The sequence below is a fragment of the Ammospiza nelsoni genome, chromosome 3 (assembly GCF_027579445.1).
Source record: "Ammospiza nelsoni isolate bAmmNel1 chromosome 3, bAmmNel1.pri, whole genome shotgun sequence".
In the NCBI taxonomy this organism is placed as follows: domain Eukaryota; kingdom Metazoa; phylum Chordata; class Aves; order Passeriformes; family Passerellidae; genus Ammospiza; species Ammospiza nelsoni.
The window spans coordinates 47083449-47108708 of NC_080635.1; the positions used below are offsets into that span (position 1 = coordinate 47083449).

Genomic DNA, 25260 nt, shown 5'->3' on the forward strand with positions numbered 1-25260 from the left:
GCACGTCATGTGAGGAGCTCAAAGCTGCACGCAAAATACAATGTATTTTACTTGTGTGAATGAGACATGACAACATTACAGTGAGTATCTGCTAAACATACATAGCTAAGTATGATAGTGATTTGCTGGGGTTTTTTGGTTGTTGTTATGTTTCAGAGTTTTTTTAAATATTGTATTTGGGTCCCAATTTTCTCTCCCTTAATTCAGCTGACAGGAGATGTCATCCTTCTAATGCTGACAAATTATAGAATGGTTTGGGTTGGAGGGGACCTCAAAAATCATCTAGTTCTAACCCCCTACCATGAACAGGGATATCTTCCACTAGACCAGGTTGCGCAGAGCCCCATTCAACCCGGCCCTGAACACTTCCAGGGATGGGACATCCACAAACTCTATGGGCAGCCTGTTCCAATGTCTCACTGCCCTCACAGATGTTCCTTGTACCTAATGTAAATGTACTGTCTTTCAGTCGGAAGCCATTTCCCCTTGTGCTTTTGCTAAATGTCCCTGTAAAAGTTCCTCACCAACTCTCCTGTAAGCCCCCTTTAAGTACTGTATGGCGGTCCTAAAGCCTTGTTTTCTCTTGTCTTCATAGGAAAGGTGTTCCAGCCTTTTTATCGCTTTCTGTGTTCTTGCTCCAAAAGGTTGCTGCTTAGGTTGGGGACCCCAGGGCTGGACATAGCACCCCAAGTGAGGTCTCCCAAGAGCAAATAGAGGGAGAGAATCACCTCCCTTCACCTGCTGGCCACACTGCTTTTGATGCAGCCTACAACATGGCTGGCTTCTGGGGCTGTGAGCATGCATTGCCAAGTCATGGTGAGCTTCTCATCGAGCAAATCCCCCAGGTCTTACTCCTCTTGTCTGGTCTCAAACCGTTCTCTGCCTGACCTGTGTTTGTACTCAGGATTGATCTGAGGTGCAGGATCTTGCACTTGGCCTTGTTGAACTTTGTGAGGTTGACACAGGCCCACCTGTCAAGCCTGTTGTAGTCCCTCTGGATGGTATCCCTTCCTAACACCACAAAGCTTTTGAGTCTTTGGCAAACTTGCCGAGTGTGCCCTCAATCCCGCTGTCCATGTCACTGACAAAGCTGTTAAAAAGTGCTGTTAAGAGTCCCAAAACCAATCTCTGAGTCCTTCCACTTGTCAGTGCTTTCTACTTGGACGTTGAGCTGTTAACCACAAGTCTCTGAGTGTGAACATCAGCAGGTTTTTTATACACCCAGTGTCCCATGTGTCAAATGCTTTGTATGATTCCAGGCAGATGATATCAGTACTGTTCCCTTACCCACCAGCACTGGAACCCCGTCATAGAAAGCCACCAAATTTGTCAGGCAGTCTTTGCACTTTAATGAAGCTATACTGGCTGTCACCAATAACTTTCTAATCTTCCATTTGCCTTAGCAGAGTTTTCAGGATAATCTGCTCCATGACTTTGCCTGTCACTGACTTGAGACTGACTGGGCTGTAGTTGCTCAGGTCTTCCTTATTTCCTTTTTTAAAATGGAGGGTTGTGTTTCCACTTTTCCAGTCACTGGAAACTTCACTGGACAACCACAATTTCTCAAATATGATGGATAGTGTCTTAGCCATTTCTTCTGGCATGGATGAATCTCATCAGGTCCCATGAGCTTGTGTACCTTCAGGTTCCTTAGTATCAAACCCAGTCTTCTTCATTCTCTCAGTCCTTGCCTTTGCTTTCTGCAACTTTAGCAATGTGGTTGGACCACTTGCTGATGAATACTGAATCAAAAGTAAAGCTCCTTTTATAGACTATTAAGTTTAATTTTTTTTTTTAACTTTTAAGGAAGTTCAAGTTTTTGCCCTTGCATATTCAATGAAGTTTTAAGTTGTGATTCTATAAATCTTGCTCATACTCTATGGAGCTAGCACATAATTTGTATTCCTGTTGTGCGAGGGTATAACATCATAAGGAAGTATAATGGGCTTGAATCAATGTAAATATTTATGTATTTATCTGATCATAGGTTTAAAAAAATAATAACACCATTAGAAAAATATTCAGCATATTGGATGCTCTATCCCAAGTTACATTCAAGAAATTGGGGTCTGAGTGTTTAAATTTAAATGTTCTATTCAACAGTTCTCTTACCTGTATGCATAAAAATCTCACAAAATGGGGGAGGGGAAATAGGTATTCTTTATGCTTACAACCTTTTATGAATTTGTCATAGGAAGTATGGAAGGATGTAAGACTCTTGATAAAATTTCCAGAAGAAATCCTGCTTTATACACTTGTAAGGGTTTCTTAGACTGAATTTACCTGATAATCAGCCATCCAAATGTAATTAGATCTTTTTTTGGTGTAAATAGAAAGTCTCAAAACTATAGTAACACAGCTCTAATGAGTCATTGAAAAGGCTCTGTATCTGTTGGAAAAAAAACCCAAAAAACTGGCTCCACTTGAAAGTTACTGGAAAGCACATTCATAGCTAATTATAAACAAATACTAGTTAACACTTTAAATAAAAAGAGAGGAAAAAAGCAAAAATATTTAGGACATAGACAAGCAGATGAAAGGATTCTTGTTGCCTTCCATCTGAGATTACTCAGATGCATTCCTGTATTCAATTACCTGAGAAGATGTGATATTCCCTTAAGAGAGATCGGGAGATCAGAAGGGATGGCAGTTTCGTGCATCTCCTTACTCATAGCTCTTTGAAACTGGTTCAGCAGAAATAGCTTAAATTGCAGCAGGGATTGGGGCCAGACGGTGACTACAGACAGTAATCACTGGGTCAAGATCATACCACAAACCAACAACAAAAACTTTTGGTGGAACAAAAGCTCTGTCAGGGTGTTTGAAGGCAGTTTGAGTAGACTTGCAAGATGTACTTGGAATGCTTTCTGAATAGGCACCAACAGGTCAGCTTGTTGTGTGACTATGCTTATCTAGTACATTTATACATAGAGGGCATTGATAATTCTTATTATTTGCTAACTTTGAGTCTATTTTTTTTCATCAAATCCCTTGCATACTTCAGATTCAATTCTCAGCTTGAGTTTTATGCCTTTTTTTTTCACAAAGCCACTAAGCACAAGCCCCTGTCATTATTTAAAAATTAATGATTGTCTAACTTTTCAGTCTTCCCCAAAACCCACTTCCTTTTTGATAGTGACCATCCAAACATTTTCAGGACTGTAATCAAAAAAAGAATGGGAAGAGCAAATGCGCAAAACAATGACATGTATCTTTCTGGAATGTGGGTATGTGCTGATAAGGACAGAATATTTGAGAATTCAGTTAATTAGACTTCATTTGTGAGATCTTGTTTGAAACCTCATTTTGAGCTGCATGAAATCAAGTTTTATGCCCCAATTATAAAACACCAAGCAGTAAATTTAAGCAAATATAGAAAAAAAGAAAATGATAGAATAGAAATTAGGACATCTGATGTGAGTAATTTTTGAAGAGATACATATGTCCTGTAGTTAAAAGAATTTATATAAGAGCCTTGGATATAGTACAGTCCTCACACTTGGTAAGCAATGACGTAGGGAGGAAGGAATGTACTTGAATTTTGACCAAATATATAAAGTGTTTAGGAAGTATAGACCTCGCTCTAAAAGGAGACCAACTTTAAATAATCTGAAGGTATCTTAATGGAAAAAGCAGGCAAACAGTGGAATGTCATCCAACAAGAAGGCATTAAAGATGCTTTCAAACTAAAAAGGGAAAATATAACTAAACCAGTGCATGTTGTAAACCATTGATAAGGTCACTTCACTCTGTTAGAGGTCACTTTGACTCTAAATTGCTGTGAGTTTTGAGATGGCCATGTTTTTCAATGTGACCTAAGGTCATTTTTCACCTATATAATTTGGAGTAGATTTTTCAGAATATATATGTTTTCAGTATTGTGAAAGCTGCATGAAAAGTTCTACAATATGTACAGTGTGTGAAAGCCAACATATAAATCTGCTACTTTTGCTTACCAATGTATTACGCAAAATAGAGGAGTTAGTATTTCCTGGTATCATATAGTTTTTAATAGATTTGGAACTGTTTATTTGGATGTACTTCAGCAATTAGTGTCAAGAATCAAGTTCTTAGCTGGGAGTGTTAGAAAAGATGATGAGTCAATAAAATATTTGGGAAAAAAACTAACTCAAAAGCAGAAATTCCTACATCGAGGCAGTGTCTGCTATATTAGCTGATGGATTGGAAATATATATTAAAGCAGATATGGATACTCCATGACTACAAGATTTTTTTAATGTTTTTCAAAGACAATCAAATAATATTTTTGAAATAATCTTATTTCTTGAAGATAGAGAATAATTATAGAAGCAGAAGAGAGTGCTCAGATACAGTCAGCTGCCATGGTATCCCAGGATTTATCTAATTTTTCTGTGTTGGCCGTTGATGATCACTATGTTGTGATCACTGTGGACTGGGTATAGCTACTAATTTTTTTTTTTTTTCATGTCACCTGTTATAGGTGTTGTCTTTGTAACTGGGAAGTCCACTTTTCTCCCCTGAAAGTTCCTCCAAAGTGGGCAACTTTTAGCTGGTATTTGGCTCTTAATGGATATATGCCAAGAATGAAGAAGCCAAACCAGTGCCTTTCATGCACTCCTTTTATACCTGTGATGAATTGCTTTGGAGGACGCAGTGATAATATAGATGCATGATAATGAGTGAAATGATGAAGTATAATGCATTCTGGGGCAAATCAACTGGATCCATCATAACTAAATTTTTCCTGCGCCTAGTCAAAGAGGAAAACATAATTTGAAGTAGTTTACCAATGGGGTGATTATTACTGAGCAAAGTACATATAACCACTAATATCAGGTGCTAATATTCCCAATGTACAGGTTATAACAATCTCCAGCTGCTTCAACATCTAATAGTTATTCCATTGTATCCAGGTATCCAGGATAGGAAAAATTCTGTTGTTTTGATAACAGGAGGTTTTCTTCCCTTGCCAATTAAATTTCACTGCATATCTTCAGCTAGCCATTTTCCACAGCTCTTGGATGTTAACTGTGTCTAGTGCAAAAGCAGTCATCTGATTATTTTCTTTGGACAGGGACAGATCTGAGTGCATATACCGTATTTTCTCTTTCACTGGTGCCACCTGTTGACTTGTGGAAGAAGAATTGTTTTTGTAGTATCTTTAACTTTTTCTGTCTAGAAAAATGATAATGCAAAAGGGTTGCAAATTTTCACTATGTAATATCTTTTTGGTAAAATGAGGAAGGATTAAAAATATCATTGCATTTGGAACAAACTACAAAGAAATTCTTTATAGAAAATTCTTTATTGCATGCATCTCTGCCATTCAAGGTTTCTACTCTTTCTTTTCATTGTGTAATACTAATTCTCTATTAATTTGTTGAAAGTATAGATACCAGAAATAACTTGGTTTTGTTTTGCTTTGTTTTGGTTTTCTTCTTCTCTGGACCATAATAACTTTTTTTTTCTTTAATTGAAAGGAAACTTGTGCCCAAATGAGGGTATTCTGACATGCTTTGATAAGCTTAGGATAATATGATTACACTCTTTTGAGAAATAAATTGTGGAATTTTTGCTCCATTACTGGTGGGTAAACAATTATTTGTAAACCTGTACAGAATATTTGAAATAAAGAAGAAAGTACCTAAAACAAGGCAACTCTATTGATATTCCATCCCATCAGTCTTGGAAATTATAAAAATACTTATATCCTTAAAATACAACATATGCACCAGTATACAAGACTGTTGTAGGATGGAATATGGTAGCCTCTATTTCTAAGCATTGTTTGAGTGAAAGAAGTCCAAATTGCACTTTTCAGTAACCGAATTATTTGAGAGTTGCATCCACAGATACTTAGTGATTGTGTTAATGCAGAATGAGGTATTTGATCTCGTTTGATCCAGAGAGTTTGTGCAGTTTTTCTTTTGAACTATAAGTTTTTACTGGTCATACTTTGATTTTCAGGATTAAAGTATGGAAAAAAAGAAAAGTATTAATGAAATTCTGTAAAAGCTGCCACATTTCACCTGGTTTCTTATCCAAAGCAATGCAAGGCTTTCAAGAAAAACTCTTAAGTCAGCCCAGATTCACTCAGCTTTGGGCTCAACTTCACTCAGAAGGGTTGTGAGCCCTCACAAACCTTCTGAAGAATCTGGGCCAAGATTCAATTTGGTATTGAAACCTGTAATCATTCAGGATTCACGTGCTCTTCAATTTCCTTGAGAACATTTACCCATCTCTCCCTCAGGTTTTCTGTGGTTTGCTGGGATTTTTTTTTTCACTTTCAGGATAACAATGGTGGAGTCCAAGACTTCAAGTAATGATTACCAAATCCAGTGTTTCCCGCTGCAAATATCTGGGCACTAGTCAGCAGTGCTACTGCTCAGGAGACTACATTGCTACTAATAAAAAGCATTTGCAGCACTAGACAAAGCTCATTGTTGTGACTGGGGAAAGTAAAAGGCAATTCTGTTTGTATTTCCTTGCTACAGATTTCACATGCCTATTTCAGTGAATGTTTGTAAATTACTGTTGATTGAAACATTTTAACTGAAAAACGGTGATTATCTTTGTATCTTAATTATGCCATTGCTTTGCTTTTTTTTCAAAAAATTTGAAATTTTTCAAAGAAAGTGTATCTATGATGCAGAAAAATAATTTTAATGAGTTAATATTGTAGAGCTATGTCTGGAAAGTGGAATAAAAAATAGCTGAAAGGTTCCTTCTTTTTCAGATTTCTATATGAATGTTATAGCACTGACATTTGTTACCAGGACAGCTCAGAGCCTTTTCATTTTTCAAAACTTTCTGACTCTTGGGAATACTATAATTCTCCTTGCAAGTTCACAGTCCAGAAGTCTAGCAGACTGAACAAAGAGCCAAGTACCAAATTAAAAGAGCTTTCCGTTTAAGCATGCAGAGACTTTAAATGAGACTTAAGTTGTATTACCTGAATGACTGCATAAATATAAATTTCACCTAAGCTCATGCTCAGAGCTGATGGACAATTGCTTTGCACATTGGTGATGCCTAAGTTAACATGCACATTCTTATAGATTTTTTGTTAAGCATTCTTTCAGTCATCTAAATTTAGTGAAATGTGGGCGAAAAAAAAAAGAGAACCTGTGGTAAATGGAGAATATTTTCACCATTGTGTGGGAAGGACAGTTTCTTACTGTATTATTAATACAATTAAAATATTATTTATATATAAAATGATACAAGTAAAATATTAATTTCCTTCACATGATCACTAAATGCTAATATCCTTCATATAAAAGTAATCATGTTTTCAATACAGGCCTGCTACAGCTCTAGTACTTCACTAATGGATGTGTGTGCAGGGAGAGGAAAGAGTTTTCATTTGTAATTTCCACACAACTTGTACAAAAGCTGTAAGGCTGAATCCTTCCTGCTCTTTGCTCAGCTTTTCCTCCTCTTGTAAGACAAGTTCCTGTATTATTTGAGTTTTTGGAATCATTATTTAAGATCTGGTTTTAAGTCAATTTCATTATTTGGTTGTTGTTTAGAATACTGGGAAAATTTTTTTTTCCTTTTCAAGGCTTTGAGTTTTGGATTGCTTTCTTTTTGCAGTGGTGGTTTTGGATTCCTTTTTAATAGGGTTATCAAAATTTGTGTCGTTTTGTTTGTGTGGTTGTTTGTTGAATGGGGGGTTGATTGGTTGGTTTTTTCCTCAGAATTTATCTACATGAGTATATCCTCAGGTGGTTTCTATATATTTTACACATGACATATGTAAAATTAAAATTGTCCTGAAACATCTCTATCTTTCACTTTGTTGCTAATTATTTGGTTGTATTTTTACAGCCAAAATAGACCAAGAAAATGAAGAGAAGTCACTGACAGAAGCACATAAAAGGTAAGAAGGAGTAATGTCATAAGACCTTTCTTTGAAAAATATGGTGTTTTTAGCAGTTGATGTATTGGTAGCCAGTATTACTGTGTTTTTGACTGATATAGAAATGCATTTAGAAATAAAAGTGATATTTAGTTATTGTGAATTTTAATTTGCAAATGAAGAAAGTTTGGAACAATTTAAATGAATATTGTACATTACTCCTGTCTTTCAGAAAATGCATTAACCTTATGTAAAAATAAATTCAGAGTATACCATTTGGACTGAGAAAACACTGTTCATACTACACCAGTATCATGGTGATTTGAGAGGTATTTCGCATTCCCCAAACAAGTATTATTAGGTACCATTTCTTGTACTTATAAAATATCCATTTTATTTAAAAAAAACAACTTTTTTTAGTATACAAATTAAATGTAAAATTAAATGTGACTTACATTGTAGAATTGCTAATAGATCTTCAAATACTGTTTTTGTGGCAGAAAGCAAAATACCTCATTAAATTTCATTCTGTGCAATTGAGACAGTTTTCAAAACTGGGAACCTCACTCCATTGCACAACATGTGGTTTGTTCTGATATTTTTGGAGACTTCTGTAGCAGCAGTGTTTAAATGGGAAAGATTTTTATCAGTCCCAGAAAGAGATCAAAATATGGTGCACAGCATTTATAGCCCAGATTTAGGGAAACTCGCAGTCTGTATTTGTTTTTCTTTCACTGAAAATAGCATTTTCTTTTTCTACTAGCTACAGCTATCACTTAATAACTACTAATGCATATATCCATTCTATACTCCCAGAATTGTGAAGTCTCTCAATAGGATTCCTCTAAAAGATATCACTATAAAAGTTCCTAGTTTTTACTAGGTTTGTCAGCCATTCTATGGCCTCAACAAATTTGCTACCTGCAGTAATGCCACACGGTGGTTGATGTCCTTCCTGGTACATTTTTCTTTATTTCCTTGGGCCATGTACCTTGGGATAGTACCTGAAAAAGAAGCCAAGAGGAGTGAGTGCCACAAGAGCCTCCCTTCTTACTTGTGGGGAGATGGTGGCTCCTTGAGTGGCACATCATGGGTGTAGAAAGGGAGTATAAGAGAATCACAGACAGCTGCTTTGAACTGGTCTGTGTTGCCTTAATGTTCATTACAGAATATTCTGAGGTGGAAGGGACTCGCAGGGATCATCAAGTCCAACTCCTAAATGAATGGCCCATAGAGGGATCAAACCCACAACCTTGGTGCTGTTAGCACAATGCTCTAACAAGCTGAGATAATATTAGGGTATTATTGCTTTGGCTTAGTATCGTGCCTCTTGCTCAAGTATATGAAAGGCATTCCTGACATTTCTTAGGTTTGTTTAGCTGCTCGGTTACATAATTCTTATCTTTAAAATTTTCCTTCACAATAAAACTTTGAGAGAAGCTGGCACTGTTAGGAGATTGTTGTGATGCCTAATTGCTCTTTTAAGGAAAGTATTTGTCCTGTCAAAAGTGGATTTGAATAGAAATCCAAAGGTGACAGAAATCTAATGACAGTGGAATCTTCAATCTGTTCAGAAATCTTGTGACTTATCACTATCTTTTGGTATCTAATTCACTTTCCCTTCTAATCTTTTTCCCTGACATGACTAGAACCATCATATCAAAAACTTTCTACTGGTTTTATTAGCCTGATGGGGGAAGAAAGCAAACTGTTCTGGGGATTCTTGTTCAGGTTGGTCTGCTTCTTCTGACTTTAATCTCTAATTCTTTCTTCTCCCAGCTCCTTTTACACAATTTGTCAAAGAAGAAAATTCTGCTTCATCGCTGCTCCTTTCCGTGAATATCTAGCAAGGATATTTTCTTTCTTCCTTCCACCTTCCCACTGAAATTCTTGATCAGATTAGTGCTTTTTGTAAGAACACTGGAGACAACTACATATACAGTTTTAGTATTATGTGTGATTATTTCAGTAAGATTTTTAATTTAGCTTGAAAATAAAATGCTTGGGATTCTTTTTGTCAGGAGTGGATGAAAAAGATGATAGGAGCTTAAGAAGCTAAATAAAAGATTAGTTGCATTTGACTAATCATAGGTAGACAGCAGTGCATAGGATGACGAGACAAACAAGTAGTGCAAGGAAAAGTGATGGATTAGATGGAGCAAAGTTAATGTGATTAATGTGCTTGGATTTTCCTTGTTGAAGTGGATGACTTCAATCTATGTATAAGTTCAGGTCTACTGCGGGGGAGCATTTCTTTAGCTTTCATTAAAAACTATGATTTTTTTTATTATTATTAGTATTTTCTTTGTTAGTTTGTCTCCATTAAAATACAAAAATCCAGAAGAAAAGATCTTGTAGCCATAAAAAACCCTGTTTCTGAAATGAATAATGATTTGGGGAAAATGCAGCAATGTGTATTTTAAAAAATCTCAGTTGTGCAATAGATGAGCTGAAATGGAAAGTTAATCTTACACAGAAAATGAAGACAAAGAAAATGGAATGTCTGCTCCAGGGACTCCATACAGTGTATAGCTGTTCATTTGTCACAAGTGAGAAAATGTTTAATCAGTTTTGAAATGATGTATTCTCTCTTTATTTATCGTGTTTAGTGACTTTAAGAGTGTCAGTATGTAAAGTGTTTATCCTAGGAATGGATTTCTGGCACATGGATAAAAATGAAAAGTGAAATGTTTAGCTCACAATAGGCATATGTTCCAAGATCTCTCTGAGTAAGTATCCTGAGATGAGAAGAAAGCACACAGGTCTATGTTTATCTAGCTTACGCAGGCAGACAAGGAAGGCTCCAGCCTGGTATTAACACTGAAGCGACATGGAATGTCTTCACCAAACCCCAAACAATTACATCATTCCCTTAACAATATTGATAAAGTGCAATAAGAAAGAACCTGGCACTTTCCAATTAGATCCTCATTGCTAAATGCTTGAGAAACTGTGAAATACTTGTCAAGTTAAAGCAAAAATCACTCATTTGGGGGGAGGTGAGAGAAGTAAAACAGAAAAGAGAGAGGAAGGGAAAGAGATCCCTCTGTATTTTAGGAATCCTTTATTCGGTGCCCCTTTATTTTTTCTTCTGTTTTTATTTTTAAATTTGAACTAATGTTCTCCATCCCAAGACTTGTATTATAGATATGCTCTCTGTTTTCTTATTTTCATTTACTTAGTGTTAAATATTTTTCGTCTTTTCAGATGTGATTTTACTTAAGCAGCAAAAAAAAAAAAAATGAAGTCTTGTTGTTTCCAGGTGTACTTAATACAATTTCAGAATGAGATGGACTTTTATCATAGTATGCACAAAAAGTAGGAACCAAGATTGCAACAAAATTATCATCCAAATAATATGACAAGTGATACCTCATTTGCCGGGCTAGGATGAAAGGTAGTAGCAACAGCAGAAATACCATTTTGCAGACTTAAAATCAGAAATTAGTTACTCCTCTTCCTGCACTTCATTTCTGAAGAACCAATAGCCAAACAACCTGACTGAAGTTACTGGAAACAGCATTCAGTGACGTTGAAGGTCATAATTCTCTGCCTTGATACCTCACCAACTGAATAGCTCTAGAGGAGTAGCATGGAGCTTTGTTACTTTTTCTTATAATACCTCACCCAGTATTAAGTTCTTATCTCCTTAGAAGGCTTCCAGATTCACATCTTTTTAAAAAGCAAATAAATCCAGACTTGTAACATTGATCTCTCTTTCACTGAAATAGTTAAAATGCTCTTTTCCTTCCCCTTTGCAAACATTTTCCTCTTCTTGGAATAACAACTTGGTTTCAAAAATTTAATTAAGTTTTTTTTTTTAATCTAAGACACAGTCAAATGCTTTTCAATTTTTCCTGTCATCTCTTAGTGTAACAACAAAGCATTCGATTCTGAATTCAGTTCAGCAGCACTAAAAGTTTAGTTATTCATATTTCATATAATTAACTAATATTCCACTCCTGTAAGAGACAATGTATGCTAGAAATGTTAAAGAATACTAAAGATTTTTTTTTTTTTTTTTTTTTTTAGTATTTCAGATAGTATAACCCTGCTTGAAGTGATAAGTCAGTAAGGCAACAGTCTCATACTGGTGGTTTAAAATCATTCACCTGTTTTTCCTGCTGATGCCTAACAAGACCTGGAAAGACAGAAATTCTATTTGCTATCCTGGCTTTCTGTAGATCACTGATTTAAAAAAAAAATCCTAGAATTTAATTTTTTCTTTAGTAAATCTCAGTGCATTATGAGAATATATATTTGCTTTATAAAAAGTCAAACAGAGGACTTTTTGCCTTTTGACGTAAATATCAAGTGGGGAATTTAGGATGTGTGTGGCTTGGTATAAAATGCTCATCTCTCCACGTCTGGATATTTTTATTTGGTTTATTTTATAATTTCCATTCTTCCATTACTTGCACATTCCAGTGATTTTTGGGCTTTTAAGTGCTTTCTGAGTGCAGCCTCCCAGGCACCTCTTCTGTTTTCAGGACTTTTAATAATCCAGTTAGAAATGTGTTGTTGCTTTCTTTTGCTGTAGCAACAAAATGACATTAATTTTGAAGAGAAATGTTTACCTTTAAATTGCCTGCAAAAAAACCCCAGTATTCTTGACACAACACTCTTTGCAGACTTCCATTTACATCACTGAACATGAGAACTTGGGGAGGAACAAAGGTTTACACCTGCTTATGAGCTGACAAGTTGATGACATTTAGAGAAATAGCAGACAGTATGGTACAATGGCACTGCTGAAAAGCAACACCTCGAAATGTAGCACCTAAGTCTGGTAATCCTTCAAAACATTAAATGTTCCTCCCACCTCGCTACCCTCCACACAATGTTTTGGATTGTTTCCAAAAGTGAACTATAAAGTTAAAGAGAAAATTGAGTTAATGATAGAAATAAACTGGTGAAAAGCTTAGAATGGAAGAGGTATGTAGTTTAGAAAAAAAACAAAACCAAAAACCAAAAAAAACCCAGAAGGAAACTTAACTGAAAGGCGAGAATATGCTATTGGACTTTGTCTTTCACTACTCTTTGGCCATTCATCTATTGTTGGTTTCTTCACTGTTATGTCTGTTTCTCGCTGTGTGGCTCCCAGCATGTAGGCTGGAATCACTAAGAGTAATACATTTCAGACCCTAGGTATACATTAGTTGGATCAGCAAAAAGTAAATACTTGCTGAGCAGAGGAGATGTGTATAGAAGAAGCTTACAGACTGTTAAACAGTTTGGATCATTCTAGTTTAGTATCCTGTCTCTGACAAAATATCAGGACCGTAGATATGCAGTAATGGAAACTTAGCCAGCAGTTCAGTTATGTCAGAAAGTCTCTTCTAAAATATGGGTAATTGGTCTTATCCTGGAAGATGAAGTCCTTGTCCTTTTCTGAAAATATTTGCCTAGTGACACAAGTCCTTAACCATTTAGATGATTGATTTTTGCCTGTAAGAATGTTATCTTTAAAATAAAATATTTTGGCCTACTGGCTTTGAAAAATAATTTTATTTTATTGGTTTGAAATTAGTTGGCATTTAATGGCATTCAGTGCTAGTATGAACAAAAGTTAATGCAACTCCTTACAGACTGGGGTACAATTCAGAGATCTAATATTCTGCAATGTAAACTGATTTTTATACAACTTATTGTAAAGTTCATGTAGAGGGTTTATTCTTAGACCTTAGAGTAAAAGGTAAAGGATGTTAGTTTAAGGTGCAACTGCAGTTACACAGCTAAATAGCATTGATGACAATACGGCTAACACCCTGATAACAATATAGTTAAAATAACTTGCATCTGATCAACTCAAAACTAATGCCATGGCATCAGACTGAGGATTTAAAAAAGAGAAAAGAATAGGGGAACCATGTAGCTAGTAAAATTAGTGGGAAAATAATACATGAATTAAAGTCTTTCAATGTGTCACATTTTGTTTGGCTTCCAGTTTATGTTCAGCAGGTGGTTTCACTGAGTAGCCCTCAAAAATTCAAGATATTCCTCTTGAGCTGTTGCAGCTGAAGTAAAGTGCTTGTGTGCGTGTGTGTATGTGTGATTAGCTCCAGTGCTTCTCCCTTGTGCATCAGCTTCTGATTATGTTCAGCAGGACTTTTCTTTCATCATGTTGTCTACCTGAGCTGTTTGGTTGGTTTCCTAAGACCTTCATAATCAGTGTTTGCATTTGCAAGGTCTGTGACTTAAATGTGGATAATGGGTCTCTTTTATTCTCTTATGCTGATCTGCCCCTGGAGTTGTTCCTTTCTTCCTCGCTGCATGTTACAATTTATTTTAAGTATTACAATATTATGTTGTTGTCATTATGTATATGGAAATAGAAAAGCAGAACGTCAGGGATGGGATTTAATTAGGTCACAACTGCTGTGTTAACTCATCTGGGAACTATCCAGTAATAATCTGTGCAATATAGGTCATTCCTTCCATAACAATTTCCAGCTGATGGAAGGCTGCCATCCACAAGCTGATCCATAATATAGGGATCAGCCTACTGCTGAAACTCCACAAGCTGATCCATGATATAGTTCTTCTTCTCATATATGGAGCTTAGGTGACTAGGAGAGAAGGCATTGTCTCTTTGCTCTTCCTCTGTGTGTTGCTCACCCTCATTGCCTTCTTCCTTGAGTGCTTTAACAAGCTAGTTCAGAAACAGCTTCACTGGGCCAAATCCCTTCTGTACTATGTCTTACATGAGGGCTTCTCGTGAAATAGCCTCACCTGCTTTTTTGCTCAGCTGCTGCCTGAAAGATAGTTCTACCAGAATCAGTCTGTAAAGGAAGTAAAACTTCCTGCCTCCTCCTAAGGAAAGTTATTAGGGTGTGGTGACCCCAGACCAGAAACCCCATGAAGCCTCCTTGGAAAGGATAGGAACAGCCCAGAGATAGGCTTCTTAGGCCAAAGGAATATGGTTTTTCTAGCTTTTCTTGGATGTGTGAATATTAATGGTTCACAAATCCAGAGCTGATATGGTTATTTAATACAATATTTCTATTAATTTTAGTGTCTGCCACCTTTTCACGGGCAATCCTTATAGAAAATAAGGATTTTCTGCCCATTTTCTGTACTCATCTACAGAAAGGTTCTTTCACTTCTATGAAGAGAATATATTGGGATAACTTGAGACTTGAACTTCAAGTGCTTAAAGTTTGAAAAATGCAAATAAAGACCTTTCCAACCTGACAGTTCATCAAGAGAGATTTTGAAGCCTTTCAACTTCCTGTCATGGGATTTTTCTGTAATTGACTTTCAGAATATGAAAACCCCCATGAACAGTTCTGTTTTCAGCAAAGGATCAATTTCTTCTATTCATAGTTGTGCTGGCCATGATGATATGAGTGGATGCATGTTAAGGACAGAGCTCTTGCACAATGAATTAAGAATGCTCTCCAGAGCAATCACAAAGGGTTAAGTTGAAACTGCATCAAAAGACCTTTAAAATGCTAGGATGTTCTATAATAACCAAGTATTTCAGACAGTTTTTATTCTATAAAGAATAAAACTTCAAAGAATAGAAACTGAAACCTAAGTCTGACTTGAGCACCATAATAGAAATTAGTATGATTATGTAAAAAAAACCCTGTACATTCATTTCACTTGCTATATATAAAGTGTGTTTTTGTCAACGCACATATATAAAATTTTATCTATGCTGAATTATACTTTTAAAGATTAGCTAATCTTATGTGTACCTGAAATTTTGTAAAGCATGTGTGTAGTTTCCATCTAGATATCTAAATAATTTGCTCTAGATTTAAGAAAAAATATTATTCCATTATATAATTGGTATTTTCTTAGATAACCCTGACCATGCTTCTTCATGAATTCACTTATAGAAATGAGCCACACCATGACAGCAGACAGATTACAAGGCTGAGGCTGTAATCAATAAATTGAAAAACCATGATAAGCTTTTAACACAATATTTAGTGCACAACAGTTCTGCACTACTTCCTTATGTAATATAACCTCTTTAAGTAATAACGATTGCTTAGAAGGCCTCCAGTGAACATGAGGAGTGTTAATATAAAGATCTGAAGTCAAGTTGGGCTTTCACATGAGGCTTTTAGCTGTTTCTTAGAGCACTGAGGCAGCAGCTTTTGTGTCAGCCCGCTGCTGTTGAAATTCATTCTACCACTGTATTCTGTGTCGAACAGCACCTTATTATTTCTTCAAGTTCAGCTAGTCAAGGGTTATTTAATATGTTTGAAGCTCACATGTTTGTCTTTTTAAGAGAGAAAAATAATTTTCTCTTGGATATGTTACTGGGCCTGACTCTCCAGTGCACAAAATTACATGGTATTGTTTTACACATGCTCACATTGCCTGTGTCTAGCTTAGCACAGAGCTAGCCATATGTCTGGAGCAGCTTAGCTGGCAGGCATGGGCATGATATCCACACTAACGTGAATTAAAAGCATTAAAGTCCAAGATAGAGAGCCCATACATTGATGCAAGGTACTCAGGTAACAGTGGGTTGCAGCCAACACCAGTGCATCTAGAGAACTTTAACTACTTCGAACCAAGGGTTTGGGAGAAAGTTTGAACTGATTTAAAATTTTAATTTTAAAATTCATGGGAAGAGCACATGCAAATTAAAAATGCATCTGAAGAGTCATGCTAAAAAATGCTTGATTTTTAGATTTTTTTTTCCCTTGGAGTGGCCTGTTAGAAGGCAAAGAAAAGACAAAGTTAGTTCCGTTTCTAATGCATTTTCTCAATTCATATTTTATTCTGAATAATATTCTTGAATGGAAATATGACTGATAATATTCACAGCAAAATTTAGGTTCACGTAAGCCCCAGTCACTGGGTGAGATGTAGCTGACCAATGCTTTGCATGTGATATAATGAAGGTAGCAAAAGCACCTCTAACCTACATTTCCTGATCCTTGATTTTCAAATGGCTAGAATTTGACTCAGTATATGCAGAATGGCTTTTTCAGCACAGTGTTTTTTTGTCAGCAGAAATTCTGTTTGCCAAGATAGCTCCCTCCTGATAAAATTTAGCACCTAATCCTATGCCACCTTGGATAAAAGATGGTATTTTTTTATCAGTGGAGCACTTTTTTACATCAGAATAATGCAAAAAAAGCCTGGAATCAACCCAAACGTATAGAGGGACCAGGTTGTATCCTATTGTTTTAGAGATGAATGAGAATAAAAATACAAATTAAAAAATAATTAAACCAGTGAGGGAAGATCTTGCAGAATGCTTTTTAAATGTAGTATTAACCATGATCCCTAATAGCCTGATGTTTACAGAAGATATAAGCAACAAGGATAGATTAGGCAAATTTCATCACACCCAAGCAATATATCTTAATCTGGACCTGATAAAAATATTTTCTAAAATAAAGGTTTTGAAAGTCTCAGTGCTCACATTCAGCTTTCAACAAAAGTATGATTTAATTTAGTTATGACCATTTTGTTTTGCTGGTTTGCAACCTGCTGTCATGAGGCACTTTGTTCCTGAAAGACAGGAACTTACTCTCCCATTGAATTAAGTAAATAGAAGGGTCTGGAGCAGCAGTTTAAATTCAGGTTGAAGTAGCAATCTGATATGTGAAGGGTTTATTTCCTGTTAACACACTGAGATCGTTGGTCTTCCTAAAAATTTATTTTTCCCAAAATGTTTAAGTGCAAAGCTATAGTCCTAATACCCATGGAATTTAACAGTCTGTGTCACAATATATGCTCTGTGCTATGTAACAGCATCCAGATACAGGGTCTGCTGCCATTTGTATAAACTATGGAACTTCTGCATTTGTGTCACTAATAATGATGTACAGCTGATAATATTGATCATTGCATATCATCACTAAAGTTGTACAGCATTCCTAGTAGTGGGAGGGAGGGTATTAAAATTCTCATGAACAAGACAGACTGGCCTGTCAATACATAATTTTCTGTTCCTCATATTGGATGCTTTTTGTTGAGCTTTTGTTGGGAGAAAAAAGAAATGGTGCTTCAAAGGTAGAGGGATTTTTTTTTGCAGTTACTGAAGCTGCTAATTTTCATATGGTTGAAGCAATAAGAAGTGTTTCTGTTTAATATGAATTTATAGGAGGCAAGGGACCAGGCATGAGGGAGATGACTTAGGATTCAAAACATTGCAAATGTTTGGCAGGTTTTTTTTAGAGGGAAGAAAAATATCTCTTGAGACCTTTGTTTTCTAAGGAACAATGTTACAAAATACACAGTTACACAATATAAATTGGCAAATGAAAGATGAGATTAATGATTCTGGAAGCTAATTTAAGCTGGCATATTATCTCAACTTTCTTTTTAATATAAGAAAGTTACTTTTATTCCTTTATAAAAAGGGGGGGGAAATAAAACGACAAGAAGAAATTTCTTTACCAGCCTTCAGGTACTGGATATCTTGAATGAACCTATACTTATTTTTTGCATTTTTTTCACTTATAATTATGCAGAACAAGAGACTGCAGTGAGGAGAGGAAATTATACATTTTTTTTAAAAGTAAAGAAAAGGTGGAGAAAGTGATGTAAAGTTATAGTGCAGAGAAGGACCCTCAACAAAATACATCAATAGAAAATTACACTCTTCACAAAATGCTGTGCATATAAAGTTTCCTAACAGGCTTGTGCTATCTCAGTCATCAAGATACTGGTACTCTTTTATTTTACATATTTTGTGTGACCTTGTTGAACTGGTTGGTATTCTATCTGAAGATTAACTCTTGCTTTCAGATGTTGAATACAGTAGGAAAATAGATACAAAGCCTTGGCCTATTTATATAACAAACCAAATGCTAATATGATTGTTCAAATTATTAGCATCCAGGAAGGAAATACTGTTACCTATATATTGTACTCACCTTCTGTATATAGACAACAATTCAGGATCAACACTGTGAACAGGCTTACAGCTCATCAACTCAGTTTGGCTTTAAATAAGACTCATGTCAGATTTAAAGTAGTAGGCACATATAGTCTTTTCTTTCCCTTTTGCCTTCTTTCTTTTGGTAGAATGTGCTTAGTTCTAAATTTTATTCATGAGTTTAATTGAAAAAAAAAGGTACTTTAGTAGTTTCAGCTTGATTTAGAACTGCTTCTGAAACACAACTGCTTCACAAAAGTAACAAGTTAAATCATTTACACTAACTGTTCTTAATCACTAATGTACATAAGTGATGCTTAGAGATTCATAAAGCCAAAATAGAAAAGAATATCCATGTTCAGACTTTAACCAAAATATGTAGTCTATTAAACAGAAGAATATTAAGTAGAACAGAAAACCTTTATTTCTGGTTTTAAATCCGCATTGGAGCAAACCTTCACCCTTGCAGGTGATTTAGTTTGCAGTATGGGGAAACCAGATACATGTGTGTTTGTGTGTGTGTGTGTGTGTGTGTTCAGCATTTCTCAGAAAGGTCAGCCAGGGCGTGTCTGTACCTATGGCTACTTTGCTATTTGTTTGGCCAAGGAAGCCTAATCAAATAATGCTGAGATGAAACTACTGCTGTCTTAGTATTGTTGATTTGCTTTAGTACACAGTTATAAACCAGCCAATGCATCCCAGACAGCAGGCTTGAATTGGAATTGTGTGCAACGTTTTGCTCGCTATTTTCAGAATAGAATGAGAAAAAAAGCTGAATAATCCATAGCTGCTCTTAAAATATTCCTAATGGATCAGATCTATTAGCTAGTGTTGCTGTCAATGAGCTATTTGCAATGTGAATAGCTTATTTTCTTTTTCATATGATTAAATTTGGTTTGGCTGTTAGTACATCCGTTCCTTTCTTCCCTCCAAATAGAAAAATCACTTTCATAGACTCATAGTTGTACTCAAGGGAGCACACATAAAAGTCTAGTGATTCATTCATCAAATTTCCACATTTGAGTAAGCAGTGAGTTCAGAGATCAGTCTGAAGTGATTTTACTGAATTGCCCAAACACTTGAAACAAAGACATTAGAAGACAAGAAGGAAAGAAAAGGAACTAGCCATCTTTCCTGATGCTATTTCCTTTCTTACTTGTCAGAGATGAGCAACTCTTCCAATGTTGTGAGAAAGATGATGTTATTTAATTCTCCTTCAGGGCCAACATGAGGGATAGGAAACCCAGTCTGTAATCTGTTTAAAGATTTCTGGCTTTTGCTGTGTCAGGGTGAGACGGTAGTGTGAACATCACTGTCTTATTTTTAATCATGCTTGAAAAGTCAGGCTGTTAGAAGCAAAGGCAGTGACCTCCTTTACCTCTTTTAATCCCTGAGTTGCATGCCCTTCTTTCCGTCTTCCATGACTCAAAGATCTTCTCTAATGCACATTCTTTTCATTTAAGACTCTCAGAAAGAGTATGCATAAGTAGGAACCTTTTCAGTTGAAAAATGGACACTAAGCAATACTTGTTTCAAAATGAATGTTTAATTTTGCAGATAGGTGAAATGAAATTTAAACAGGTCAGATGAGTTTCCCAAGTCTGTATGATGCAGAAGTTAATTTGAGTATAGGAACAAAAGGCTTTTGATAACTAGTTCTTTATTTGATTCAAAATATCTATGAGATGCACAGTTAGGAAGAGTAACAATGGTATTTGCAGATATTTTGTTTAAAATCTGCTGAAGAATGAAAAGGAAAATTTGAATGGCTTTTTCAGAGCAAAGACCAAAGATATTTAAGATATATTCTGCCTGACTGAAGTCTGAAAGGATTGTATCTAGTCTTGGGCCTATGGCAATATCATCCAAGTTTCTCTGTGTATTTAAAATGCATGTCCCCTCCTGGAATTAGCCTTGAGATATATCTAGTTTGACATATGTAAACATTTCCAAATCAGATATTTAAAGACCATGGCAACAGAGAGGATTTATTGCTGTCCATGTTTTATTATTTGATGCATTTGGAGTGGCTTTATTTGCTTTGTCTTTCATGTGTGAAATATGCCATTTTGCCTACAAAAATGACAGCATCAAATGTATAACAAGCAGGTTTCCATATGTCTTCTAAATGAACTCTAAGATACTTTAATGCTAAAGAAGGGTAGACCTCTCTGGTTGGAAAAAACATGGCAACTGTCTTAACTGTTTGATCTGCATGTATAGAAAAAAATATTTGATTCGTGGAGATTTACACCCTGAAGTATTATTGTGTTGCAGCTGATGTCTTGTGCATTGTTACTGGGCATTAGAAAGGTGTGACATGCTAACAATGACAACCTGCTATGCTGCTGCTGTTTCGCATTTCACAGACAGCTAATTTTCCTTACCTCCCAAACTAACTGTTAGGGAGTCAAGCAACCTGTATGAGCATTTCTCTGCTTTCTATAAACCTAGTAATTATGTTACAGCTGTTAGACGCAGCTGTATGAATGTGTAAGTTTGCAATGGTTATACAAGTCGTCCTCAGGGAGGTTTTCAGTCACCAGGGAAAAAACACTGGTTATCTCCTCCTGCTCTCAGAGGATAGTTGGAATAATTGAAGAGCAGTGGAAGTCTTTGCATCTCTAATAGATGTTAGTGCTCTTTATCTTTTTTTTTTTTTTTAATTGAGTGTTCACTTATACAGTATGAATTTCATTTTGTTTGGCTTCCTGTTTCTTGGGATGTTTTCCTGTGATAGAATTCTAGCTCACTATCTCATATATTAAAGCATTACTTGAGATGGCCATTCACTATCAAATTCTTTTCTCATCACTGTAGTTTGCAAAATATTTTGAACATATATTTCCCAAAATTAGGTTTCTTATATGAAATTGTCTTTCTCTGCTTTGTAAATCATTAATGGACTTAATTCAGAGGGCTTCTTAAAAAATTAGTGATTCAGCTGATGCCTCAAGATTTCTCTCTTGTTCTTTATCTCTCAGATTCCTCCAAAAATATTGTCAGCTCATTCTGAAAATTCAAATAAGCCTTTAATATGACTTCTCCACTAGCCAGCTGCAGAGCTGTAAGTCTGGGGGATGAGACTGGGAGAAAAAATGCCCAAAAAAATTATAACATTTGTAGTCTTGCAAAAAGTTGAAAATATGTGACAGTTGGAGGAGGTTTAAAACAGTGCAGCTGACTGCAATGTCAGGGATATTCTTTTTGAGTCATTCTCTGGAATCAGAGGATAGATGATAAATACCTTTCCCAGTATAAAACTGTGGGGACAATATAAGTAAGTAAAATTGAGTATTTTAATCAGTTTTGTTAATCGTTAATAAATCATCTGAAAAAAATAACCAAACCAAACCGACAACACAACCCAGCCAAAAAAAAAAAGGCATTTATTGGCCAAACACTTGAGTTAAAGAACAGAGACCCATGGTAGGCTGACAGAACTGAAGAAATTACATGACTGTGTAAGGTGGCATTTGAGTACCAATGTAATGACTTTAAAAATGAGAATGTTTTCTATATTTTTATGTGCTACATCTCTGTTGGTCAACATCTTCAGTTTGCTTCAGCAGATGGAAAAATGAATTCCAAATCAGGAGAAAAAAATGTGATGTAAAATTTGGTTGGTAAATTGATGTTAAATTTTTAAGATGTAGACTTTTTTATTCAGCAATATGATAATATTTTATTCAGCAATATGATAATAATATATGTAGATGCTTATTTTTCAGGTTGGGCAAAACAACTGGAATATTCGGGTTTGAGAATTAGGGTGAAATTTTCTTGCAGAATTTGTGAGTGACCCTTCTGAATGGTTGAATCTTTGTATGTTATTTTCACCATAATAATCCATGAATGAAGATATGGCTTCTGAGACTAAAATTACATTTCCATCCGTTTAGCCAAAATTGGATTCTTCCCCATACTTAAAGTATTAAAACTGTGATCTATGATTCAGAGAAAATTATCATAGGAGTCAATGGATAGTAATAGATCAGTGAGCAAAGCACCTACAATTATATTTCAAGTGAGACTTTTCAATTGCGTTTTTCATAAAATGAGCAATTATCCAGTGGCTTGCATGTTGAGCTTCAGATCAGGAAAACATTCTTAAAATCTCCAGTATTTACAAAACATACAATGAAAAAAAAAATTGAATAATAGTTAATCAAGCAATATTTTTAAAAATAATCATTCTGTACCTTCCTGTAACATTCCTGAAATAAAATAGAAGCAGTTCAAACTCAGAAATACATTAACTTTTAGTTGCACTCACAGTCCTCACTCAGTGTGGGAAATATGACCTTTGCATTACAGGAGTAGCTTTTACTTGAGGAGTAGCTCATGTGTTTGCTGCATTAGTTTTGTTCTCACTGTGCTCAGAAGGGATTGTTGGATTGTTCTGGTAGAGTCACAATGGGCACCTGTTTTTTAGCACAGCCCTTCCTGGGCCAAGTTTTCTGTTGCGTCATTTCTTGTTTAGTACAAAGCAGGTTTGAGTTTTAATATTTCTGTGTAGTCTCCAGCCTAAGCTATTGTGTTGTAGCACAGACCTAACAGAACTTGAAGTTTATTTACAGTCCTTGATGGGTTTTGACTCTGCGTTTTGAAAACAGCTTTAAACACAACAGGAAAGCAGGATATGGGGGAGTGTGGATATCTGGATTTTCAGGGCTGTGGACATTGTGTTCATTTTAGTTTTTCAAATGGAAAATACTTTGGTCAAAACTAGAAACTCTGATAAATCCCAGATGCCAACTTTACTGAAAAATCATCTTACATTTTATACCTACTTATATGTGAAGAGCTCAGAACTGGTATGTTTTTCTATTCTTTTATTTTAGATCTGCTACCAAGAATAATTAAATACTATTTCAGTGTCAAGTACAAAAAAGAAATCAATATCAGTGACTACTGAAGCATTTGCTATTTCTGCTTTCTTTGACAGCTTTTTGGAAACTACAGCCTATTTCTGTATGAAACCAAAAATGGGCGAGAAGGAGGTGTCCCCACATTCTTTCTTCAGTATTTGGCATGAATTCAGTTCTGACTTCAAAGACTTCTGGAAGAAGGAAAACAAACTTATTCTTCAAGAAAGGTACATTTGTTTGTTTGTTCAAAGGCTTTTCTCAAAGAATGTTATTGGGAGCAATCGCACAGAAACCAGTCAGCCACACTTCATTAGCACACAACCCATTGAATGCCTTTTGGAGTTTTCTCAGGTTTTGTTTTTTTAACAGATCATGACACCCACCCTCACCACCCCAACCCCCCAGTCATCCTAATTTTTGAATGGAATTTTAATACCAGTTTGTGCTAAAGTTTTTTGGGTCCATTACCTGAACAGTGTTTTTGGCAGAGCATGTAACTACTATGCTACTATGAATCCAAGCAATGGAAGACTTGTTTTAGGCCTGAAAGTTAATTAAAATTTTCATTGGCATATTTAGTCAAAGAAAGTCAAGGCATTAGGACATGGCATATTGTAAATATTTGTTTGGCAATGCTAGGAAAAAGGAAGACGGAAGGAATAAGTCAATTAGCCCCGTGTTAAAAAAAGACTGAATCATATTGCAAATCACAGCCTGGGTGATGGGGTACACAAGAGCAGGTGTGGTATAATATGGCATAAAGAAATGAGACAGAAGCTTTGAAAATCAGCCATGGTGTCTGGTCCATGTTTTAGAAGAGTTATGAAATCTCTACTCATCTGCATGCAGATAGTCCATTGTGTTCGCCCTTTGTTTGTAAAAATTATGCCAAAAATTAATCAGTTGTTTAAATAGTAATAAATGTCATATCAGGAAAAATGAAACATATGCAAACATGTAAATTCTAAGCATTGTTATATAATCCTACTACTGTTGGCAGCTTGAGTTGAAGCTACATCTGAGTGTAAAAATTGATGGGATTGAAGCTTTGGATTAATTAAATTATTAACATCAACCTGTTATTGGGTAATTTGACAAGAACACGCCCTTTTTCAAGTGTACTCATCCTATGTAATTGTCACAGACATCTGACTTCCGGTTTAGAAAGTTACTGAAGACTTCCCTGAGGCAGCTCTACAGTTAATGTTGTGTATACCATATATATTTGCTGTAACTGGGTACATTTTGGAACAAGAAGTCTCACAGTGAAAAAACCTGGGTTCTGCTACTATAGCAAGAGCATGGTACAAATGTTAACACAGCACAGCAGATCTCTGGGGATCTCGTTCATATTACTGACTGTCTGAATTATTTTATGTAATTAAGTACATCTCTTTGAAACTGATTTAACTGACAGTTAAATAATACCTTTGATTTTCCTATACAGCAATTTAGCTGCCTAGTTAATACAGGGTAATTTAGCCTTTATATATTTTATAGAAAAGGATTTAAGCAAAATGTTCTTTTATTTCAAAATACTATTTTTCTTTTAAAAAAGCAATAAATCCCCCAGAGGGTTCTCACAGGAAAGTAGTTTTCTTTAAGAGACATTAACTAAATTAGCACAGAGCTTTTTCCTCCTTAAACATCTAAAGCTTAAGAGAAGAATGGGATTGAGATACATTTGACCC

General features: G+C 35.6%; 1 protein-coding gene across 1 annotated transcript in view; it reads left to right on the plus strand.

Annotated features, from left to right (window-relative positions):
* FMN2 (formin 2) overlaps window positions 1-25260 on the plus strand; it is a 154360-nt gene that overhangs the window by 112477 nt on the left and 16623 nt on the right. Inside the window, exons 16-17 of the mRNA XM_059469064.1 lie at window positions 7813-7864; window positions 23647-23796. Coding sequence (XP_059325047.1) covers window positions 7813-7864; window positions 23647-23796 — 202 coding nt within the window. The remainder of the gene's footprint in view (window positions 1-7812; window positions 7865-23646; window positions 23797-25260) is intronic.